The sequence below is a fragment of the Aquarana catesbeiana genome, linkage group LG01 (assembly GCF_042186555.1).
Source record: "Aquarana catesbeiana isolate 2022-GZ linkage group LG01, ASM4218655v1, whole genome shotgun sequence".
NCBI classification, from domain to species: domain Eukaryota; kingdom Metazoa; phylum Chordata; class Amphibia; order Anura; family Ranidae; genus Aquarana; species Aquarana catesbeiana.
In genome coordinates this window covers 72,140,130-72,165,293 of record NC_133324.1, presented here as the reverse complement: position 1 = coordinate 72,165,293, position 25,164 = coordinate 72,140,130, and the positions used below count along the sequence as shown (strand labels likewise).

Below are 25,164 nucleotides of genomic sequence, written 5' to 3'. Positions count from 1 at the left end.
TTTTTTTTATCAGAACAGAATATGAAAAGCAATCTATGTAAAACTTAGTGCCCAATTGTCACTTCCAGGCTTTCCCTGCAGTATCCAGTCCAGCGAGGTTTGGACATAGAACTCCAAAAGCCAGGCTGAGGAAGACTGTGCCGCATGGCTACAGTAGGAGAGACAACTCCAGCAGTGATGTACAGAAGATTCTTGTTTGAAGAAAAAAATTAGGAAATAGAAAAGCACTAGCAGAAATATAGTTAAGTCTTTAACACAGAAGAGAACAAAAGACATTGCCCCTCCTGGGACACTAGTAAATAACGAATGAATGCTGGTAATAGGAGGGGTTATCCTGGGCTTCTATTGTTTCCTAGTGTCTAATTCTTCTGTATGAGGCAATATAACCCATAGGTTAAAAGACTTCCTGTGACCCTCAAGAGATAAGAAAGAAAAATCTTTGGTTTCTTGACAAAGTAAGCTTCATACAGCTCATTGCATTAAAAAGGTATCCAGCGGGAAAAGTCACAGAGCACATTATCTGATGACAGTTAGCTGGAATGCACATTTTGCAAAGTATTTTAATTTCTTATCCAGCAACACATGACCTGGCCTCTGATCCTGCAGAACAGAACAGCTCTGTCTCTTTACTTTCTTCATTAAAATATCGATCTTGATGGCATTAGGCAAAATGTTTTAACGAGGCAACATGCTAACTGGTGCAAATGCTGCCAGGGAGATTTCCAAAGGGAATTGCTTCTGGGAGAGTTTTCTTTTTTTTAACACAAAGCACAATTCAAGCAAACTTTTTCTCTGAATTTCTAAAGCAGGATTTATCTTTGTAAAGAGATAACGGTCTTATCTACAGGTTCTCCTATTGTTCCAAGCAGCACCTGGGATTATAAAGGGTGGCATAGGTCCAGATCTAGGGAGCAGTAAATGTATTGAGCAACACCACCTAATACCGTTTGGTATTAAAACCTACTAGTATGGAGAATGGCAGCAGGTAAAATATACACCTGGTGCCCAGCACTGAAATACTTTGTCAAATGAAAAGAGCCATAAACCACACATCATGAAGCAGACCCATGTGCATGAAGTGGGATAAATGGCAGCCTCTGCCCCGACTCCAGCTAGGCCAAGCCTCCAACGCATTTCGCTCCGCCCCTAGGAGCTTAATCATGGGGATTAAGCTCCAAGGGGCGGAGCAAAATATGTTGGAGGTGTGGCCTGGCTCGAGTCCAGGCTGAGGCTGCCATTTACCTCACTTCATGCACATGGGTCTGCTTCATGATGTGATGCTTTGACATTGCTGCAGCTTGGAGCTAGGACTAGTTCCCTGTCCCTGCCTGCACTCACAGCGGTCTAGTTGGACTTTACCTCTCTACCTGAGCGGCACCTAAATTTTGTCTTTTTTGGGTCACTGAATTAGTTTCCTATGTTCCCACTGGGTTTGGCAGTGTGACACTGGGGTTGATCTACTAAAACTGGAAAATGCAAAATCTGGTGCAGCTCTGCATAGAAACCATTTAGCTTCCTTGTTTTATTGTCAAAGCTTAACTGAATAAGCTGATTGGCTACCCTGTACAGCTGCACCAGATTTTGCACTCTCCAGTTTTAGTAAATCTCACCCCTTGTGTCATATGAGCAAGCCCAGGAGAAGCATGGGAGAGTGTTTTGTTAGTAGGCAACATCTCTGCAATGAGTCCACTTCAGCGAGTATAACTCATCTTTGCTGGCTAACTGGGCATCCCTGAACAGTAAACTTGTAAGAAGGGGCATGTTGTGCGCCAACAGGCCAGCCATCTTCTGGAACAAGTGATGGTGTAGCGAGCACTCATTATTACAGATTTTCCAGCATTTAAATGAATCTCTCTAGTGAAATCAGCACTGAACAATTTTTTTTAGCCCCCACATTTTAGATGATAAGATTCCAATCAAATCCATCAGCTAAACAGATACTACCACATCAGATTTATTTTACAGGATGTCATCCTCATTCAATAACATGAAACAATAGTGGCAGTTCCATCTTAATATACTTTTTCCAAGTCAATGACTTGTTAAATAGTAAAGCTGAAGTTGAGGATCATAGCTCAGAAACTTGCACTTCCTAAAAGAATTTGGCAGTGTCTGCACCCCTAGATCAATCTAGCCAGGTTCACTTTACAAGATATTTTTCCTGAGAGATGCACGGTGGATTGCCATTGCTGACCTTGTTTTGATGAAGCGTGATCTCTAATTATTACACTGACTCACTGGGTACACTAAAATGCATATAAACCTTAACAATGACCTTCTCTAAATGCCCCCTTTTGGTGTGCTAAATATATCATTGGAAACATTTTATATCTGTATTAAAAGTGCAAAAAAACCCCCCAAAAAACGTCAAAAAAACAAACAAAAAAACAAACAAACCCTTATAACATTAACAAAACTTCAGAGTTGTCTTGTGCATACCTCCTATTTTCAAGGAGGCTATTTATCCTTCATAGTTCTGATAGTTGACTACCGAATGATAAGCCCAGGGCTTGACAAATCCCAGGCGCCAGGTCGCCATGGCGACTAGAATATGCGTCCTGGCGCCTGGGCTTTTGTCTGCCCATTTCTGGCAGATCAAAAGGTATTTTCTGTACTTACAGGGTCTTTAAAGGAATAAAACATAGTGAAATGTTCTATTTTGCCTTGACTTATGTTTTAATAAACTGGATCACATACGCATATCAGGAAAGTCAAAGTAGTGCGATTATTTCCATACTAGTTCCACGTAAGGCTCCTTTTACATGGGGTGGACTCTAATTAGATCAGCATGGGATCTATTGACTGATCCCCTACTGATCAGAGCACAGCGGGTGGATGACAGGTTCGTGTCCACCCAGTTTATGCAGAGCGGACACAGACCGAGCTGCTCTGCTCTATGGGTGGCCGGGAGTAAACAAACTGTCCATTTAAACCAGACTTCCCTTTGATCCAATCCACTTAGAGATGGAAGGGGACAGATCCCATCCTTTTTTTGCATACCAGTTCGGATTGGAGGTAGGCAGGCGTAAAACGGACACAAGTCTGTTTACACCCATCAGTCCATAGGACTGGATGGAGGGTCGAATCAGGTCCGCCTGACAAAAATATAGGTGGACCTGATCAAATCTTTTGTGTAAAAGGGGCCTTAGGGACAAAGTATTGAAGTAAGCTGGTGAATTCTGGAAAAGCACGCAAATGCATTAAAAGATAAGATCTATATTCCTGTTAACAGATTAATGCAGGGAACTTGGGGAAAAAAAAGCCTGGCTAGTCCTGTTTAAAAAGAGTTCAGTAAGGAAAGAAAGGCCTCTGTGGCCACTTACCTGACATTTTCCAGTCCGTATGTCATACAGGGCCACTGAGCCATGACGCCCACCTACCGCTATTCTATGGCTCCGCTCACAGTAACCGACCATGTAGAACCTGGAGGAACACAGAGGACATTGGTGAGATACAAGCTGACACAACAGGCTTGGATCATACAGTAACATTAAAACAACCATTTCCTTTTGCCATTATTTACATAAGCCACTGCCAAATGTGAACTATGCCATTCAGAAAAATGTCACCAGTGCAAAATCAGTCAAACCACTCCCCTCAGTCTGTCCCCAGAGTCCAATCACTCTCCCAGTGGGCACTGCCATCTTGCCATCAGTACAACATGGAGAAGATGAAGCCAAACTGTCAACTACAGTCAATACACCCTGCAACTGTGTAATTCGCTACTTACCCTTGAGTTCAACGTCTAAAAAAATGTCTGGGCAAAATAAAAAAAAAAAATATGCAGCGTCTCCTTCAATACATTCATATTTTCTAACATTTTGTCTCTATAACCTCCTGCCACCATTGTAACATATAACTGCAGCAACAAATCAGGTGGGTTTTACCATCCCCATCCAACACACATATGAGTCTATGGATAGCATAGGTTTCAGTGCTAAGCCAAAGACAGCTCTCGGTTTGTGCTAATGATCGGGAACTGGTTAGACCAGCTCACAATCATGTGACCACTGTGACAGCCAATTACAGTGGTCACATGATTAGGCAGACCTTCAAACACCTGAGTTAAACGGACTCCATGTAAGGGGTTAAAAACATTGTAAGCACAGATAAGTACTGTGCTTTAAAGTCTTTAACCTTAAACTACATAGAGGATTCTGTAAGAGCGGCAAGGATGTGGAATTCCCTTCCACAGGCGGTGGTCTCAGCGAGGGAGCATCAATAGTTTCAATAAACTATTAGATAAGCACCTGAACGACCGCAACATACAGGGATATACAATGTAATACTGACATATAATCACACACATAGGTTGGACTTGGACTTTTTTCAACATCACCTACTATGTAACTATGTACCTGTTCTGCCAAAACTCCAGGGAGATGACAACGCTGCCTCTACTGATCTCACGAGCAGTGCTACTATCTCTGCCCAGCTCTCCTCTGATGGACTACAGGACACCTCCCACACATAGTGATGGGGAGAGGGGGATAAAAGCTGTAGTTTAGTAAAAAGGAACTTAGCAAGAATGACAACACTACTTACATTTTCAGTATGTATAGCATGGGCGCTGTATTTTCAGCTCTAACAGAAAGTTAGAAGCTCTCTGTATTACTTGCAGGTATTTTTCTGTGCTCGCAGTAATTAAAAATAGCAAAAAAAAAAAAAAGGATGGGAAAACGTAAAAACGTGCATGTATTGCAGAGGTGCAACGCCTTTTTGTTTTTCCCACTTGCCTTGACAAACACCTCAAGCAGAGGACAACAAGCACTTGTACAAAATAAAAAGTTAAAGCTCAACTCCAGGAAAATTTATAAAAAAAAAAAATACCCTTTGCAGTGGGGCTGCACCTGCACTCAGGGCTGGGATAAGGGGCGGGCGGGAGGGACAGCTGCCCTGGGCACAATGGTTTACTGTAGAGATGGGGGAGTCTTCTTTCTGTTACAAGGCTGAAAGGAGTAGCGACAGCGGCAGTGATTATGACAAGCAAATGACTGCTCACTGTAGGATCCTCTAAGCTTGCACATCATAAATTTGGGGGGGGGCACAGTTTGGCATCTTTATCCTGGTCATTGGATGACCTTATCCTGGCACTGCCTACACTGAAAAGTGTTGATGTAAGTCTAGGGGACTTAAAGGATGAAGGTTTTTAACCTTCAAACATTCTAAGCATGAAGGCAAAAACCTCCAGTGAAGTCCCCCTAATACTTATCTAAGCATGATCTTCCTCCAGCGATGTTTACAAGAGCCTTGGCTCTCTGGGGACTCACCCTCCTCAATGTCTGTCAATCACAGCCAGTGAGCCAATAAGGAGAGAGAGAGAGAGAGAGAGAGAGAGAGAGAGAGAGAGGAGGTGCCGAGCCGCAGCTGTGTGTGTGAATGGACATGCAGTGCCGCGGCTCGGGGGAAAGCCTGCACGGGTGACCCCCACTGCAAGCTGCTTACTCTGGGGGCACTCAGCAGGAGGGAGGGGCCAGGAAGGCCGGTGGGAGACCCAAGAAGAGGAGGACTGAGGCTGCTCTGTGCAAAACCACTTAAGGCTCCATTTACACTAGTGTTTTTTTTAAGCTCCTAGAAACTGTTATTAGTATCATTTTTTTCCTGCTTTTAGAAGCTAAGCAGTGTTATCCTATGTGTCCATGCACACTACTTTAGGCTATCAGCATTTTTTGAGCTTCAGCTTCTAGGAGCAGAAAAAAATGTTTTTGTAGAGTTTTGTGAAGCTTTTTTCCAGCAGAAAAATATGCTGAATGCTCCTAACTGCTTCTAAACGCTACTAAAATGCTTTTTTTTTTTTTTTTTTTTATCTTCATGTACTGCAAAAATGGCAATAAAATGCTAATGCTCCTAAATAGAGTTTCTTTGAGCGTTTTTCCAGCAAAAACACTTCTAAACGCCCCTAATAGTGTTTTTTGACCCCCCCCCCCTTTTTTTAAAAAGGAAACTGCAAAAAAACGCTTCTAAAATGCTACTACAAAAAGTGATTACCAGCGTTTTTTATCCAGCATTTTTTCAGCTTAAAACAAATGCTAGTGTGCATTGAGCGCAAGTATGACATTTTTTTTTGTTTAATTTAATATCACTTTAAGATGAATTTACTTACCTGATCCTCCATGCTGCTAGACCTGTCCCCGTAGTGTCGTCTCCCCTATGTTCCAGTGGTCTATGGTCCTGACATCATCAAAACTAATGCAGGATCCATAGCCCTGAATTGAACATGATGACACTGAGGGATAGTCCACCGTTGGAGTGTGGGGGAGCTCCATTTGCAAGGGGAATGGAGGTTCAGGTACGGTGAAGAACTTCTCCTCTCCCCAAGCCTAAACAAGCAGCTAACCCTGCAGTGCGGGAGCAGCCCTGCTGCAAGAGATCATTTTCTGATTTCCCAGATAGGGGCTTCAACTATATTACATCAGGAGGAGATGTGAACCGTCCGCTACGCTCTGGAATCCTGGGAATGTGTCAGGGCTGGGCTCAGCCCTTCCTTTCCTTGGCTAATTGCCAGCTCCTATCTCTCCACAGTGACTCACCTGTTGATGATCCTGCTCATCAGTCCTGCCTACTTAAGCCATCCAGTCCAGAGGATCTCTGCTTTCGCCTTGGTCAACATCACAGAAACTATCTCCTGCGATCCTGTTCAAGACTTGCTTTGCCCACATCCCTTCTGGCTCCAGATCCTGCTTGCTGTTCCACTACATTGATCCCTGACTTCTGGCTTGGCTGACTATCCATTCCGGTTACTAAACTTTGGCTATGTTTTGACTATGTTGTTTTCTTTTTACTTTTATTATTAAACAAGTGTGATTTAACTGTACTTCTGTCTCAGCCTGATTTCATGGTTTCTGACAGAATGTTACAGAACATTCATTTAGACAACGGTAACTGGGTTAAAGCACTATGAATACCACAGGTAACTGTTTAAGAATAGGTCCTTGTAAATACAAAACACAAGGAAATCGCCAGCTTTGCACATTCATTCTTGTGCTGTCAGCTCCCTCCTCTGTAATGCTGGCCTGGCGCAGATGGAATCATTTGCTTACAATTCACTTGTAAAGCTCTCCGATATTAACAAGCACATTTAATAGAGACTCGGACAGCAAATAACTCACATTTTACAAGAGGGATTTCATCACGGAGGCCCATGTAAAGGGCCAGGTAATTAAGATGCAAGATAGTAAAAGGTTACTTTTCAATTAACTCTGACAAAAGGCTTCTGTTGAACAAGCAGTTCCAAACAGTATATGAAAGCCCATCGACCCGCAGACAATATTTATTTCCATATATACAGTTTTATAATTAGGCTAAGGATGTTTATTGGATACACAAGCATCTTGTTAAATGTACACTTCATACAAAAATGATTTTGCTTTTAAAATGGACTTATACCATATAACAAAATGGAACTTTTAAAATTCCACCTGTACCAAAACATAAAAAAAAAAAAAAAAAAGTAATGCACCTTTTCCTTTGAAGCAGGAATCTCCAAACTTTCAAAATGAAGGGTCAGTTTATAGTTCCTCATACATTGGGGGAGGGGGCTTCAGACTGTCGTCACCGGGAGTAGAAAAGTTCCTGATGTAAGTGGGAGCAAACAATGCCCCATTATTGGTGTCATTGGGAGGAATAGTGTCTCATCATTGGTGTCATTGAGAAGAATAGTGCCTCATCATTAGTATCTGTGAGGGGAATTGTGTCCCATCATTGGTGTCATTGGGAATAATTATGCCCCTTTGTTGGGGTTAGTGAATGGAATAGAGCTCCAAAAGCCAGATAAAAGAAAGCAAAGGGCCACATCCGTCCCCGGGACTGCAGCTTGGAGACCACTGTTTTAAAGGATAAGTTAACCTTTAGTAACATGTTACACCCATATTTAGGCAAGAACCTGTGCCCCTTCACCAACCCATCAGATCAGGTGGGGGTTCCTCTCCCTGCATCCACTGTCAGGTTTTAAAAACAGCCCCGCCCACATAGCCGTGTCATTTGGTCACAGAGATCTGTGAATTTATGAACTATAAGTCCCATCTGCCACCGCAGCAGATGACTTGTAGTTCTCAATGAACTTCAAAAACCAATGGGGTGGCCCCTAAAGGTTGCACATCTATGTGTCCTGAGGTGGTGAGTAAGGTGGCAACCTCAGCCTGGACTCCAACCACGCACCCACCACGTTTCACTCCGCCCCCGGAGCTTAGTCATGGGGATAGGGAACACATGTGTGTGGGGAGTATTTAAGCATCATTGGTAGTCACTCAAAGAGGTAGTAGGTGTAAGTGATTGATTATGAGGCTACTTTCACACGCTAAAAATAGCGTCTGCAATGCGTCTGAAAGCACCTCTCCTGTCACTCCAGTGTGAAAGCCCGAGTGCTTTCACACTGGAGCGGTGCTCTTGCGGGACAATTAGAAAAAGTCCTGCAATAAGCATCTTTGGGGTGCTTTAGGAGCGGTGTATACACCGCTCCTAAAGCGCCCCTGCTCATTGAAATGAATGGGCAGCGCCGCCAAATCGATTCGGCAGCGTCGCTTTTAACCCTTTTTCGGCCACTAGCGGGGGTTAAAACCGCCCCGATAGCGCCCGAAAAGCGTTGCTAAAGCGATGGTTTACCACCACCGCCGCCTCACTGGGAAAGTGCCCTTAGGTGTTGTGTTTAGAAGTGAATTTTGTCAATGCAGTTAAGTCTATGGTGCTACTCTCTGTATAATACATAGTGTTATGATGGAAAAAAGTTAATTATGTAGATGCCAATACTCCCTGTAAAACCAATGAATCGAAAAACTTTATTCGTGTATGCGTTAATGAAAATAATAAAACATTTGTTTTTTAGTTAAATTTGTAAGCTTGTATTTTAATTTGCTCTTGATTAAAAATGAATATTTGTTATTGTCTGCTATTGTGTATAAAGAACACAAAAAGAATATTGAATAATATAAGAATAAAAAAAAGAATATGAATAATAAGAGAAATAATCATCGCTCATCAGCGCCCTCGCAGTTCACTGACACTTCCTGCAGATCAGTAACTGTCTACCTTATTGAGATGCAGGCAGACAGCTGTCAGCAGGAGCCTGACACTGCACCTGCGATCCACTAATCACAGATGCAATGCTTTTCAGGGTAAAAAAAACTAAAATAAATGCAATTTTTTTATCTGTAAAATCATGCACAATTAATTATTATTTTTACTAAAAGTGAACTTAGCCTTTAAAATTAAATTTTGTGAAGGTTCTGCAGTGCCCGGTCATGAGGCACTTATTGCATTGTCCCTGGCAAAGGCTCCTGGGGAATGGATATGTAAGCACAGCAGGCTAGGCAAAGCCTCCTTCTACATAGTCTCCCGGATTTAATCTTATCAACATACTCCACAAAGGCAGAACAACCCCCCCCCCCCCCCGACTACTGCCTCCATTATATTCAACCAAAAAAAAACCCCTAAAAAAACCTGAAACCCCTGAACCCTAAACTGACAGCAGCTTCAAAGAAAGGCATACACATTTCAATAGAAAGCTCTGCTGTCACAGTGACCACAGAGCTCACACTCTTACAGCTAAAAATCTGCTAAGTGTTGTTTTTGTTTAATTCTCCAGCATAGTGCTGAGAACTCACCTGGCATTAGTCCAGAGAAAGTAGCTTTATTGCACTTTATAGCTACTTCACAAATTGGATTACTCAAAAAGCAATACATCCTCTTAGGAGAACAAAGCCTGGATGAGAAACTACTCAGGTGGGTAACTGATATCAAAGGTGGTGGGACATGTGAGTACAATTTGGCAGCTGAAAGACCAATTTTTGCAAGGATCTTTCCATAAACACGTATACCTAAACACACGAGTTTGCACGATTATGTGCATGATAGTCCATGGGAAAGAGCAGGCAGATATCTCCAATGTGATTTCTTCTCAGGAATTGGGCGACTAGAATTTTAGGTCTGATTACTTTAACAGATCAGCGTACTTAAAAACGAAGTGCATTTATCCTTTTTGTTCACTTGCCCTGGCCTAACCTCACCCTTCCCCTCCACAGAAAAAAGATTATTGGATGCACCCATACACCTAACAATGATATTCATCCATCTACTTTTCTGCAAACAGATTTTCTGTCCAGAATGATCAAAATAATTTCGATAAATTTGATAATTTTTGCGCAAAACTGAATGATGACACTATGGGGGAGATTTACTAAAACCGGAGCATTTAGAATCTGGTGCAGTTGTGCATGGTAGCCAATCAGCTTCTCACTTCAGCTTGTTCAATTAACCACTTCACCCCCCGGAAGATTTTACTCCCTTAATGACCAGAGCCTTTTTTGCGATTTGGCACTGCGTCGCTTTAACTGACAATTGCGCGGTCGTGAGACGTTGTACACAAACAAAATTGACGTCCTTTTTTTTTCCCCACAAATTGAGCTTTCTCTCGGTGGTATTTGATCACCTCTGCGGTTTTTATAAACAAAATAAGAGCGACAATTTTGGCAAAAGAGCAATTTTTTTCACTTCTTGCTATAATAAATATCCCCCCAAAAAAAAAAAAAAAAATATATATATATATATAAAAAACTAATTTCTTCCTAACTTTAGGCCCATATATATTCTACTACATATTTTTGGTTAAAAGAAAAAAAAAAAAAATTGCAATAAGCGTATATTGATTGGTAAGTGCAAAAGTTATAGAATCTACAAAATAGGGGATATATTTATGGCATTTTTATTATTCATTTTTTTCTACTAGTAATGGCGGTGATCTGCGATTTATTGCAGCGGACAGATCGGACACTTTTGACACTTTTTTGGGACCATTGACATTTATACAGCGATCAGAGCTATAAATAGCCACTGATTACTGTATAAATGTCACTGGCAGGTGAGGGGTTAAACACTAGGGGGCGATCAAGGGGTTAACTGTGTTCCCTCAGTGTTTTCTAACTGTAGGGGGGGGGGTGGGCTACCTAGGACATGACAGAGATCACTGCTCTCAATGACAGGGAGCAGTGGATTCCTGTCATGTCATTAGGCAGAACAGGGAAATGCCTTGTTTACATAGGCAGTTCCTTGTTCTGCCTCTTCTCGCCGCGATCGCGGGCCACTGGCGGACATAGATGTGGAGATGTGGCTATGACAGAGGGATGTACAGGTACGCCCTTTTGCCCACCCGTGCCATTGTGCCGATGTACATCGTCACTCGCTGGTCGGGAATCGGTTAAAGAGGAACTGCAGTCTGCTCACATAATTTGTAATAAAAACATCTTTGACATTCTGAAGCTTCCCTCCAACCACTTTGCATATTATTTTATATATACTGTGATTCTGTACTTGGCAAATATGCTGCAGAAATCTCCCTCCACTGAGTCTGGCTGCATCCATTTTAACTGTGGGCAGCTGAAGCTGCTGCCTGTTCACTTTCTGGATTTACAGAGACCCCCCCCCCCCACATATATATATATATATATATATATATATATATATATATATATATATATATATATATATATACACACACACATACATACACAGTATATATACATACACACACAGACAGACTCACGCCACTGCTTGCCTGCACATTTCTCCTCTCTCTATGACTACACATAAATCTCTGCAGTCTCCTGTCATCTCCGCCCCCTCCAGCTCTCCTTGGTTCTCTTACGACTCATCACTCCTCCACTCTCCTGCCCCCCCTGGCAAACTGTACATGATGTCATAAGCCTAGGCCAATGACCAGACAAGAAACAGGAAGTGGGCTGTATAAGGTATTTACTGTCCAAAGTTAAAACAAGTTAAAGTTAAAACAACAAGGGCAGAAGATTTAATAGATGGAAACATGAAAAAATTACTGAAGAACCGCTTTAACAAAATAAAATCTGGAAGCGGATTGGTTTCTATGCAGAGCTGCACCAAATTTCACAATCTCCTGTTTTAGTAAATAACTCTCAGTGTATGTCTTTTTAATATTTCATAGATTCAATCTTATTGTTACCAAAAAAACCCCAAAACAACGTATAATCTGATTGCTACATATGTGGCCACCATTAAATCTCTTTACAGTTTTTTTAATATATCTTGCAGACTCTATTGGTGACAGCTCTGTGCCGAGTTCCCGGGTCTCATTATGAGATGTCCCTACTGTCAAAGAAAACACAAAGGTGGGTAGAACACCCAAATTCCTAGGTGAACAGGGATAAGGAGCTCTGTCAGGAAAATGATATTATTGATTCATTCAAGACATATAAGAGGGCAAAGGCTGACTAAGCCCACCAAGCTTCACATATACTGTACCATGTACATTACTTTTAGGTACATTGATCCCTAAAAGCTGGGTACAAAGTAACAGGGTTTTTTTTTTGTTTTTTTCAACCACCGGGCTGAATAAAAAAAATAAAATAAATAAAAAAGTATGACATGATTCCTGCATCAACACAAGCGATTTGGATGCAGGGATCTCTCCCTCTATTGGCTGCAAGCGCTGATCGAATGCTGGATTTCCATTTGACAGAAGCTGGTCATTAAACTGACTTCTGTTGAACAGACAGTAGGACACACAGACTAAAAATCGACCTGTTCCTCCCGAACCGGACAATTTTCGTCCCATATTTCCCGGGCTTAAGAGTGGAGGGAATGAATAATACGCACAGCAGCATAAGACTTACCGGCAAATGGAAGGGAAGCAGTCCTGTAGTCCTTTTTTCTTCAACAAAGATCCTTCCAAGGAGTACATAATAATGTCCATCACCTAAGCATCAAATACAACAAATACAACATAAATAGGGCAGACTTGATGGACCACTTGATCTTTATTTCTGCCGTCGCTCTTCTATGTTTCACACATATTTCGCATGACAAACTTGTAAGCAAAGTAGATGACATACCTTCTAAATTTTTAAACAAATAAAGTAATTTGTTTAGTTTTACTTTAGGACAAAGTGAGGTTTTCTTTTTTTGTGCCATCTGTATCCCATTAGGGAGATTTCCCTTTACATTCTGCACTGTAGAAACAGGAAGCAAGAAGAAATCTCTCTTAAATGAGAGGAATTCCCATTACAGTTGTCACAGCAACAATTCTCCTCAACGGAAGATTCCTCCTCTGTTCTCAATCCGGTGATAAACTAAGATTTGGGATTTTTGATAACTTTCTTGACGACATGGCCACTTGGACAAATAGAGACGGTGAATCCCCCCAGTGGAGACAGTTCTAAACCCCTAGCCACTCTATCCAAAACTAAAAAGAAAAGTTTGGGATTTAGATACACTTTTAACCACTTCAGCCCCGGAAGATTTGGCTGCTCAATGACCAGGCCATTTTTTGCGAAACAGCACTGAGTCGTTTTAATTGACAAATGCACGGTTGTGCTACGCTGTACACAAACAAAATTGACGTTCTTTTTTTCTCACAAATAGAGCTTTCTTTTGGTGTTATTTGATCGCCTCTGTGGTTTTGATTTTTTGCGCTATAAACAAAAGAAGAACGACGATTTTGAAAAAAACAATAACTTACTTTTTGCTATAATAAATATCCCACATTTTTTATCAAAAAAACAAATGTTTTCCTCACTATGTATTCTTCTACATATTTTTGATTAAAAAAAAAAAAAATCGCAATAAGCATATATGGATTGGCTTGCACAAACGTTTTAGCGTCTTAGCGATTTATGGCATTTTAATTTATTATTTTTTTTCTTTACTAGTAATGACGGCGATCTGCGATTCTTATCGGGATTGTGATATTGAGGCGGACACAAAATGTGTCTCTACTCTCCTGAAAGAACTGGGATCTGTGTGTTTACACACACAGATCCCGGTTCTTGCTCTGTCAGAAGCGATCACAGGAGCCCGGCGGTCATTGCTCCCGCCAGGCACTCACATCGGCTCCGGGCATACGTTGCGGGTGCGCACGCGCCCCAAGTGGCTAAAAGGCGAAGCAACGTAAGGTAACGTAGTTTCGCCCAGCCGAGCCATTATGCCGCAGTAAAACTGCAACGGCTGGTCTGCAAGTGGTTAAAGAATATTTTTATCGGGACTGCAACATTATGGCGGACACATCGGACACATTTTTGAGATCACTGACAATTATACAGCGATCAGTGCTATAAAAATGCACTGATTACTGTGTAAATGTCACTGGCAGGGAAGGGGTTAACACTAGGGGGCGATCAAGAGGTTAACTGTGTTCCCTATGTGTGTGTGTGTGTGTGTGGGGGGGGGGATCAGTGTTCATACATAGTATGAACACACAATCTGTCTCCTCTCCCCTGAAAGAACTGGGAACTGGTTCTCGCTCTGTCATGAGCGATCGCGGGAGCCCAGCGGGCACTTGCATCGGGGTCGGGCACACGCACTCCCCTTATAGGGATTGCGATATTGCGGCGGACACACAATCTGTCTCTACTCTCCTGAAAGAACTGGGATCTGTGTGTTTACACACACAGATCCCGGTTCTTGCTCTGTCACAAGCGATCACAGGAGCCCGGCGGTCATTGCTCCCGCCAGGCACTCACATCGGCTCCGGGCATACGTTGCGGGTGCGCACTCTCCTAGTGGCCAAAAGGCAAAGCGACGTAAGGTAACGTCATTTCGCCCAGCCGAGCCATTCTGCCGCAGTAAAACTTCAGCGGATGGTCGGCAAGCGGTTAAAGAATAAGAATCTTTTTGGTTTTTTTTGTTCCACAAAACCTATGTACCTCCCTCACCACTATCATTAAAATGATAGAGGTAGACTGTAGCTGTCACTCAGTGTCTGGGCCTGTGCAGTAATTTCTTGCCAGGCAGCCCATTATTGTCTATGGTAGTCACCATAATATGTGTTTTGTACAAGCAGCAACTCCCAGGAAGATGCCCAGCCCTGTGCAGGCAGAGGTAGGGAGATGCTCCTACAGCCTGTTTGAGGTCTATGTCTACAATTTTAATGAGGAAGGTGTCAATATTGAACAAATTACTCATCTTTAAAATGTATATAGCTCCATCATATCCTGTAGCAGTCTACAAGGTCAATCTTGCAACAATGCCAACAAATATAGCTTATACACATACAGTGCATTCGGAAAGTATTCACAGCGCTTCACTTTTTCCACATTTTGTTATATTACAGCCTAATTCCAAAATGGATTAAATTCATTATTTTCCTCAAAATTCTACAAACAATACCCCATAACAACAACGTGAAAAAAATGTGTTTGAAATCTTTGCAAAGTTATAAAAAAAAAAAAAAAAAAAGAAAAAAAATCCCATGTCCATAAGTATTCACAGCCTGTGCCATGACACTCAAAATTGAGCTCTGGTGCATCCTGTTTCCATTGCTCATCCTTGAGATGTTTCTACACCTTGATTGGAGTCCACCTGTGGTAAATTCAGTTGATTGGACATGATTTGGAAAGGGACTCACCTGTCAATATAAGGTCCCACAGTTAACAGTGCATGTCAGAGCACAAACCAAGCCATGAAGTCCAAGGAATTGTCTGTAGACCTCTGAGACAGGATTATATCGGGGCACAGATCTGGGGAAGGGTACAAAAAAAATTTCTGCAGCATTGAAGGTCCCAATGAGCACAGTGGCTTCCATCATCCTTAAATGGAAGAAGCTTGGAACCACCAGGACTCTTCCGAGAGTGGGCCACCCAGCCAAACTGAGCGATCAGGGGAGAAGGGCCTTCATCAGGGAGGTAACTAAAAACCTGATGAATACTCTGACAGAGCTCCAGGGTTTGTCTGTGGATAGAGGAGAACCTTCCAGAAGAACAACCATCTCTGCAGCACTCCACCGATCAGGCATGTATGATAGAGTGGCCAGATGGAAGCCACTCTTCAGTAAAAGGCACATGACGCCTGGAGTTTACCAAAAGGCACCTGAAGGACTCTCAGACCACGAAAAACAAAATTTTCTTGTCTGATGAAACAAAGATTGAACTCTGTGGCCTGAATGGCAAGTGTCATTTCTGGAGGAAACCAGGCACAGCTCATCACCTGGCCAATACCATCCCTACAGAGAAGCATGGTGGTGGCAGCATCATTCTGTGGGGATGTTTTTCAGCAGCAGGAACTGGGAGACTATTTAGGATTGAGGGAAAGATGAATGCTGCAATGTACAGAGACATCCTTGATAAAAACCTGCTCCAGAGCGCACTGGACCTCAGACTCGGGCAAAGGTTCATCTTCCAACAGGACAACAACACTAAGCACACAGCCAAGATAATAAAGGAGTGGCTACGGGACAACTCTGAGAACGTCCTTGAGTGGCCCAGCCAGAGCCCAGACTGGAATCTGATTGAACATCTCTGGAGAGATCTGAAAATGGCTGTGCACCGATGCTCCCCATCCAACCTGATGGAGCTTGAGAGGTCCTGCAAAGAAGAATGGGAAAAACTGCCAAAAAATAGGTGTGCCAAGCTTGTAGCATCATACTCAAAAAGAGTGGAGGCTGTAATTGGTGCCAAAGGTGCTTCAACAAAGTATTGAGCAAAGGCTCTGAAAACGTATGTGAATGGGATTTTTTCTCCTTTTTTATTTTTAATAAATTTGCAAAGATTTCAAACAAACTTCTTTCACCTTGTCATTATGGGGTATTGTTTGTAGAATTTTGAGGAAAAAAATTAATTTATTCCATTTTGGAATAAGGCTGTAACATAACATAATATGGAAAAATGTGAAGCGCTGTGAATACTTTCCGGATTTTCTGGATGCACTGTACAAAAACTAATAAAAAAGAATAGGCATTAGAGGGTTGATTTACTAAAAAGGCCACCTAGAAAACTAAATGATCAATTTCAAGAATTTGGTTACCTTGCAAAGTGAATGCTAATAAATAGTTGAACTTTGAACACCCAATAAAATAGTAATAAAATAAATAACAGATTTTTCTAGCACGTGACTGGTTGAATAAGGTAAACATAGCTTTACCTTACCTTATCTAGCCCACTGAACACTCACTTTACAAAGACAGCATTTACTTTTTAGGTAAACATTTTTAACTCCTTCAGTAAACCAACTGTTATGACTGTATACAACTGCGTAGCATAAAATATACAGCAAAAATAATTCTGCAAACAAAAATACAATACGATAAAAGTGACCATAAAAATTTATTGGGAATAAGAAATAAGAATCAGAAAGTGATATATGGTGACCGTCTATGCCTTGTCAAGTAGTGGCAAAAGTACGTATGCACAGGTTCGTGACTGAAGAGAATGTGTAATAGAAAAGGACATTGTCTAGAGAGGTGAGTTTAAAAAGTGTGATTTAAAGTATAAAGAGTTAGAGAGTGCTGAATGGGAAGTTCCAGATAATGGTTGACAGTCAATGGTGACAGTCTGCGCCTTGTCAAGTAGTGCAAAAGTACGTATGGACAGATCCATGACTGAAGAGAATGTGCAATAGAAGAGGAAATTGTCTAGAGGGGTGAGTTTTAAAAGTGTGATTTAAAGTATAAAGATTTAGGCCCGATTCACACCTATGCATTTTTAGTGCTTTTTGCATTTTGCAGATTTGCACTACAGAACGTGTTTCATAGGAAACCATGTTAAATGGACTGCAGTGCAAATCTGCAAAATGCAAAAAGCACTAAAAATGCATAGGTGTGAATCAGGCCTTAGAGAGTGCTGAATAGGAAGTTCCAGATAATGGTCGAGGAATGTGAGGTGTGCTGAAGGTGGGAGTATGAAAGGTGACCGGAGCTGAGGAGAGGAAACGGTCATGTTCAGAGCAGAAGCTGCACTTGTAACCGTCTTGAGAAATTAATGAGGAAGGGTCGGGAGGTAACCTGGATAGAGTGTTATAGAGTGATAGGTCTGAACCATATTCTCTGTTAACAGGCAGCTAGTGGTAAAGTGTGGTGGGGGGAGAGTATCACTTAGGCGAGGAGAGGAGAGGTAAATGAAGCACCTCCAACCTTAATTTACAAGGAGAACACACTTTTTCTGACAAATCTGATCTCTATTCCTCACCCAGATTTGTCTTCATCCTCAGGTGTCTGCAGACATCACATTTAAAGTGTATGTATAGTAAAAACTTTTTTTTTTTTTAAGTTTTACATAGAGTAGGGTTAGAACCTCTTTGTATGTTTAATTGCCAGAAGACTCAACTTCTCTATTTGTACCGTCACAGACAAAAAAAAATGATAGGAAATCACAAATTGAGGTAACACCAGAACAGGTGATGAGGGGAATCTTCCTGTTGCTTCTCTGGGTGAGGAAATGTAACCCCTCAATATTCTATTGAAAACATAAAAACAAAATTTTGGGTACATATGCTTTATTCTTCATCCTACTGGAGGACTAAAGACTAAGGTCTATTAAAAAAATCTAATGTCTATGGGTACCCTGAACTCCTTTTGGGGCAGCTACAGATATAAATGGCTCTGTGTGCTAGTCTTTTTTGTAAATATGATTGATGTATACTGTATATCCTTAAGCTGGTCCTTAAAGAAATAAAATTGCTTAATCTATGGGCTGCTTTAAAGTGGAAGAAAAGCCCAAATCTAACTATTCTTACCCCCCCCCCCTCTTCCTACCTATCCTGTCTAACCTGTAGAAAAAAGATGTGTGTATATACCCATTTTTAATGTGCTCAGGTCATGTGAGCTTGCAGCTCTGGCTCCCTTATGTCAATGAGGAGGAAAGAGAGTGCCAAGAACTGCTGGGCCATGGAAGCCTATGAGTAATGTCGAGGCTCCCGTAATTGCCAGCCAATGTTGAGCGCATGCTGAGCTAAAATGGCAGGATCACATGACTGGACCGGATGTAAGAGTACAGATTTTTTTTTTTTATACAGGTTAGGCAGGATAAGCACTTTACTGTTCAGAGAAAAGGTAAATGGCAAAGGTCTTATTTCTGGTATTGATGTAATTGGTCCCCCAATGAGCCTAAAATTCTCTCCCCCAGGCTATAGGTTACAGAAGAGGACTGGTGCTATCCTTGTATGTAAAGCAGGGTATACACATACCGATATTCAGCCGGTTCAGTACCGCGCGTAGTACTGCTGTCTGTTCAACAGAAGCTGGGCAAACAAGTGGCTTCTGTCGAACAGTCATGCTGAAAAACAAGCATTCGATCAGCGCTTGCAGCCAATGGCTACAGTGCTGATCAGTGTATTCTAACAGGAAGTACCTGTTGTCAGAATACATAGACACAGTAGGAGAGATCCCTTAATCAACATTGCATGTATTGATGCAGCGCGGAGATTTGTGAGGTTGTTTTAGTTCAACCTGCTGGTTGAACAAAAAATAAAAATCTATGTGTATACCCAGCTTAAAGTGTCTGTAACCTTTAAAAAAAAAATTCATCCAGCCATAACATACTGTGTAAGTGTTTGTTGAAAATGATGGCCCTAATTAACTTTTTTTTTCCGAACTCTTCTGGCTGGCCAAGTGACTCCCAGCCGCTCTCCTACTACACCTACAAGCTACAGTGGGAGGGTCCCCAATCTCCCTCTGACGTCAGCAGGGGAGGTCACGTGACCGCTTAAATGGGGGAGGAGAAGAGCCGGGAGTCACATGACAGGCCTGAAGAGATCTGAAAAAAGTATTTAGAGGCATCTTTTTCAACAAACACTTACACAGTGTGTTATGGCTGGATAAAAGAGAGGGGCTGACAGTGTTTTTTTTTTTTTTACAGCTTACTTTACTACGCACACACACAGGAGCTGACAGGCAAGGAGGGAGGGGGAGAGAGGAGAGCTGCGGATGAGAGAGGCGCATAAACTGACCACTATAATCGGAGCGCAGCAGCCATGATTACCGTGGTCAGTGCACAGAGGGGGACACAGGAACAGGCATCATCAGCCAGGTTTTTTACAGCTTAGAAAGTGGCAGATTACACAGCACAAGCACTGTGCTGTTTAATCTGCTATAAGGGAACAGGCGGTTACAACCACTAAGTAGCAGCCTCTCTGATCTGTGCTGGATCAGAGCTAAAGCTCTCAAATAAGCAAAGCTCATGTTCCATGCTGATTAGAGAGTACAAGCTCTGACTAAGCAAAGAATGGGTTGGACAGCTGCAGAGAGACCATTGCTCACACGCAGATAGCCACAGTCCTTTTCTGCATCATACAGACTGGGTGGAGTGGGAAAGAAACTTAGGTTTGTAAAAGTGACATTTGTCATTTAAAATTTTTGCTGCACATTGAATATATCTAGATAATGTTATAAGAAGCTTCAGTTGGGACAATGGGACAATTCTTTTAACATTTTTCTCAATGCTGGCTTAGGCAAAGCAGCACTGCTTTGATATGTTGATAAATGAGGCTCATTGTGTTTATGAGTTAAAAAGGATTTGGGCTTTATTTTATGTGTGGCAGGTGTTATTAAAAAAGAAGATGTCATGGGGGTTTGGTTTCCATTCTATACTGGAGCCTAGAAGAGTTGTAGTGGAGCTTCTCAACTCTGTGATATTTGAGATTATCTTCGTGGATCCTGCTGTTGAATGTCTTCTCCTCTCTGGACATATGCTACAAAATAAACAGTCCTTCACCTGCACCTCTCCAAGTATTCTGTTACTCAACTTGTGCTCAACTCGTCATAATCAACAGAAGGAAAGTTACTTCTCAAAAAGGACAGAAACATGACAGTGACAGAAATTCATATACCTCCACCAAGAGATCCACGACATCAGATGGCATTTTCTCAATCAGGATTTCTATAACCCTCAGAATCTCTCCCTTCGCTCGGGCCAGAGCAGTGGTATGGATATTTTGCTGAGATTGCGTGTTTGCAGCCAGAGCTGTGTGCCTGTGGACCTGCAGAGACAGATTATAGAACAACACAGAAAAAAGAAATCATTTATGGTATATTGAGAGTTGCAACGCAACGAGCAGCTACAATTCAGGAAAAAAAATACACTTGAGACGAGTGAATACTTGCTTTCCTTGTCTAAACCATAGACATCCATCTTTTTTATTTGATTTTGGAGCCCCAGTTGTTGGTGGATCATTTTGTGTATCATCCAGCTGTCAGTTTGCTGTTGCTGTGGGCAGCACAATACTTTAGTGGTTAATGCTTTTGCTTAAGTAGCACCTGTGTCCTGGGTTCATTTTTCTATCACAGCCTCTATTCCTATAGCGTTTGTATGCTGTCCCCTGTGGGTTTTCCCTGGGTGTACCAACTTCCTGCTGCAAACCTTTAAAACATACTGTTAGGTCAACTGGACTTCACTAAAACCTACCTTAGAGCATTGGCCTTTGGCATATAAACTTCTAGGGTAGAAATTACATGTTTAGGGGGATGTCATATCAAGCAACCTGGGAATTTAAACTTTTCAGGAAAAAAGCTTCAAAGTAATCCTGTCACATAATTAATTCTCAAAGGAGTTCTAAGGTCACAGTCTTTTAATAACATCAGCATTGTAATAGCAATACAAACTATAGTTATTTTCTAATATAAGCTTACTTAAAAAAAAAAAAAAAAATTCATGTTGTGAGTGCTGCCTGCCTGTAGGCCATCTCTTTCCACAACGTCCTAGATTCTCTGCATGCTTTGCAGCTTCTCCTCTGCTGTTTACTTTCAATTTCTAAGGACTACATATCCCATAGTACCCTGCTGCCTGCAAGCAGTGATCCCTGTTCTGATAGCATAGCTCCCAACTGTCCCTGATTTTGACGGACTGTCCCTCATTCAGCACAAAGTCCCTCTTTCCTCCTCATTTGGGTATGATCCACATAGTTGTATATAAATTGTACTATATCTATCAAAAGGTGTTTCCCCGTGCTAAACCTTTCATCCAATTTCTAAATGGATGCATTTGTAAATTCCAAAAGCCATTATAAAGGAATAGTAGAGGTAAAAAAAGCACTTGTGGCTTAAGCCAGTGTTTCTAAACTTTTTTCATTTAGGGCACCATTAAAAATTCTGCACAATCCTGAGGCACCCCATTCTAAAATGCAATAAATGTAACTAATAGTTTTACATAATGCAGCAACATCTGCAATGTAGGACACCCAACGTTAGAGGTAATTTATTCTTCCAAAGCAAATACACTTTTGCATGCTGGTATTGACAAGTATTCCAATGCATCTCTCCCTCACTCTGCTACTGTGACCCCAGTGCTAATGGAGAGGGGCAAAAAAGAATGTTGTGCAGTTGCCCAATGTCCTCCTTATGAACTGATGAAATCATTGGTTGTCAGGACACGGGCAGCTGGAAGATAGTAATGGTGCACAATGAAAATCTGTGGCCTTATGTAACTGAAAAGGAAGCTTCATCTACTGGCTGGCTGGTTTACAATTTTTGGGCAATTTTTAGGCATTTTGCCAAGGCACCCCTGCAGAATACTGAATGCACCCTGGTTGAAAAAGGCTGGTTTAACCAATTGTTTCTTTACCTTAGTGGGGGGTGGGGGGGCAGGGGGTATGTCCTATGCCTGCATACTTTTGCAAATAGGTGTCCCTCGTTCCCATCTCAGAAAGTTGGGAAGTATATGATAGCGCCTTCTGAAACTCCTCCTCTCAGCACCTCTTTAGTTCAGAAGGCAGGTTCTGTGAAATGTGTGACACAACGGTGCCTATTCTCAGGGCATATTCAATACATGCCATAGAATTCAAGGAAATAAATGTGTGCGAGTTTTCGCAAAGTAAGTTTACAAAATTATTCAGATTTATATGAGCAGGCTAGTAATACTAAAATACAGTTGAAACCATCATGGAGGTGGTGAGACTGGGATGAGTTGTTGCCTGATACCTACCCATTTACATACAATGTACAAGATGATTTTAAATGTGAGTGGTTTACTTGGTTGTTAATAAATGTTTTATGGGATTAATGCACTATTGGAGGCTTTTTGTTTTCTCTCACACACAAGCGATGAGATGAGACCTACTGATTATAGAGTGATACTACCAGGCGGATATTTACCTAAAAGCTTATTTGCCATGAGAGTGAAAGGCAATTTAATCTGGTGAGTGCATTTCCATAGGCTCTATTTAATCGCACTGGTGGTGGATACAAGGTGTATTATTCCTGGCTCTACTCAGCTAGAGAGTTGAGTGTTAATTACAAACTTTCCTGAATTTAATCACTGTAAAGATTTATACACTATTATTTTGACAGTTTTATGGACTTATTTGTATAATTTTGAAATGTTGGAATATTTTTGTATTATTTTCACGTTTGATTATATCACTTGCAGATATTTGAGTGTCCACTGCATAGTAGCAGTGGTTGCGCTACTGTGGAATTGATTATTGTTTGCTACACTAATATTCATGTCACAAAAATTTTTGGGATTATTTAACCAATTACGGACCAGCCGCCATCATTAGACGTCGGTAATTTGACGTAGAAAACCGGGGTTATGGCAGCAGATAGCTGAATAAATAATCTACAACAAGCTACGATATTTGATTGGCTGCTACCCGCTACAATGCATTTCTGCAGTTACAATGATAGGTCAAGTAGGATGTGTCTACACAGGACACAGACTGCCCACAGGTCTGATCCAACCAAATCAATGTGTTCATCTCAAACCAATTTAAACATTGATAGCTCTGCAAAAACAAAGCTTGACTCCCATAATGCAGTAGGAGCTGCCCTCTTCTCCAGAATGAACTGTGTTAATGATTTCCATAATGTAGGGAAGAGTGTCAGGTAAAGGGGTTAGATATTAGCTGTTCTTGTGAAGAAGGCAGGCTGAAGTATTATCATATGATCAGATGTTGTGCTCCTACCAGCTCCACATTTTACTATATCCTGCTTTATAATTAGACCAGAGTTCTTCTTTAAATACTGCTTTGTAATACAGTGGAGCTTCACTTTATACATTACTGTTATTTGTACATGCATAGATCTTTAAGAGTGCTATTGACATATTGGATGTCCCTCTGAATGATAGGGTGATCAATTGGATTTCATTTCAATTCTGTCATAAAGGATAGTAAACTGGGCTTAAGGAACAGAACACTCTCCGGGGAATGAGAAAACCTTCAATAATTACAGCTGCTGCCTCTAATTGACTGTGTGTAACATTCAGAGGAAACAGCAGACAGGAAAGTTATTACAGGATGAGAACATTTCTCTCATATTGTTGCAATGGAGTCAAGCAGTGGGCCACGAACACACAAGTCTGCATTCAATGTAGACCCTATCTGGCAAGACAAGCAAGATAAACTTAAAGAGGAACTGCAGTCTGCTCACATAATTTGTAAAAAAACATCTTTGCCATTCTGAAGCTTCCCTCCAACTACTTTGCATATTATTTTATATATATACTGTGATTCTGTACTTGCCAAATATGATGTAGAAATCTCCCTCCACTAAGTCTGGCTGCATCCATTTTAACTGTGGGCAGCTGAAGCTGCTGCCTGTTCACTTCCTGGATTTACACAGACACACAAAGGCACACCCCCAGCTCTGCAGCTCTGATTGGCCCTCTTATGATTTATCCCCCCTCCCTTCCTGGCAAACTTTCACGAGAGTGAGAGAGAGCTGTGCATGATGTCATAAGACTAGGCTTTTTACAAGAAACAGGAAGTGGGCTGTATAAGGTATTTACTGGCAGAAAAAAAAACGTTTTACTATCAAAGTTAAAACAACAACAAGAGCAGAAGATTTAATAGATGTAAAGATGAAAAAATGACTGAAGGTCCTCTTTAAGCCATGGGGCTTCATGTCTATTTAACTTACAGAAAATTTTACATCAGGTCTTAAATATTGCCAAAACTAATACCACATATACAGTATGTACATGTTATAAAATTCAAAGTAACCCATAGGTGCCGGTTTACTTTCATTGGTGCCCAGGCCAGAGCTGAACAAAGGACCTCAAGTTCTGCCCACGTTGGCTTTAAAGAGACCCTGTTAGGTCTCTAAACCATTCAAAAGGCCAGATGCCAGCAAGAGAAGAGGTAGTATATTCAGCTCTCCCATACGCCATGACTACTATGTCCCCTCTATTCCAGCACCTCCTTTGTCAATCTCTTCATCATTTGACACTTCAGGGAGTGTCGTTTGCCTGTATCTCCCCCATGCTGACACCTTCTTATGACACTTATATCATTGCCAAGCCCTGTAGAGATCTAGAGGTCAGAGAAAGGAGCCCCTCACATGGTGGGGATACAATACACCAGGTAGTTTCAAAGGCTAGAGAAATTGGGGGGAGGTTGTAGCACTGAAACAGAAGGGGAGTAGGTATCATGGGCCGCTGGAGAAGGGCGCATACTACTACTTCTCTTGCAGGCAAATGGTCTTTTAACTTGGTAAAAGGG

At 41.6% G+C, this 25,164-nt stretch overlaps 1 protein-coding gene across 2 annotated transcripts in view; it reads right to left on the bottom strand.

The window, feature by feature from the left end:
* WDR7 (WD repeat domain 7) overlaps positions 1 to 25,164 on the bottom strand; it is a 586,970-nt gene that overhangs the window by 100,154 nt on the left and 461,652 nt on the right. For both annotated transcript variants that reach the window (XM_073620215.1, XM_073620224.1), the window contains 3 exons: positions 20,557 to 20,706; positions 12,636 to 12,718; positions 3,324 to 3,423 (listed from right to left, as the gene is read on the bottom strand). In XM_073620215.1, coding sequence (XP_073476316.1) covers positions 3,324 to 3,423; positions 12,636 to 12,718; positions 20,557 to 20,706 — 333 coding nt within the window. The remainder of the gene's footprint in view (positions 1 to 3,323; positions 3,424 to 12,635; positions 12,719 to 20,556; positions 20,707 to 25,164) is intronic.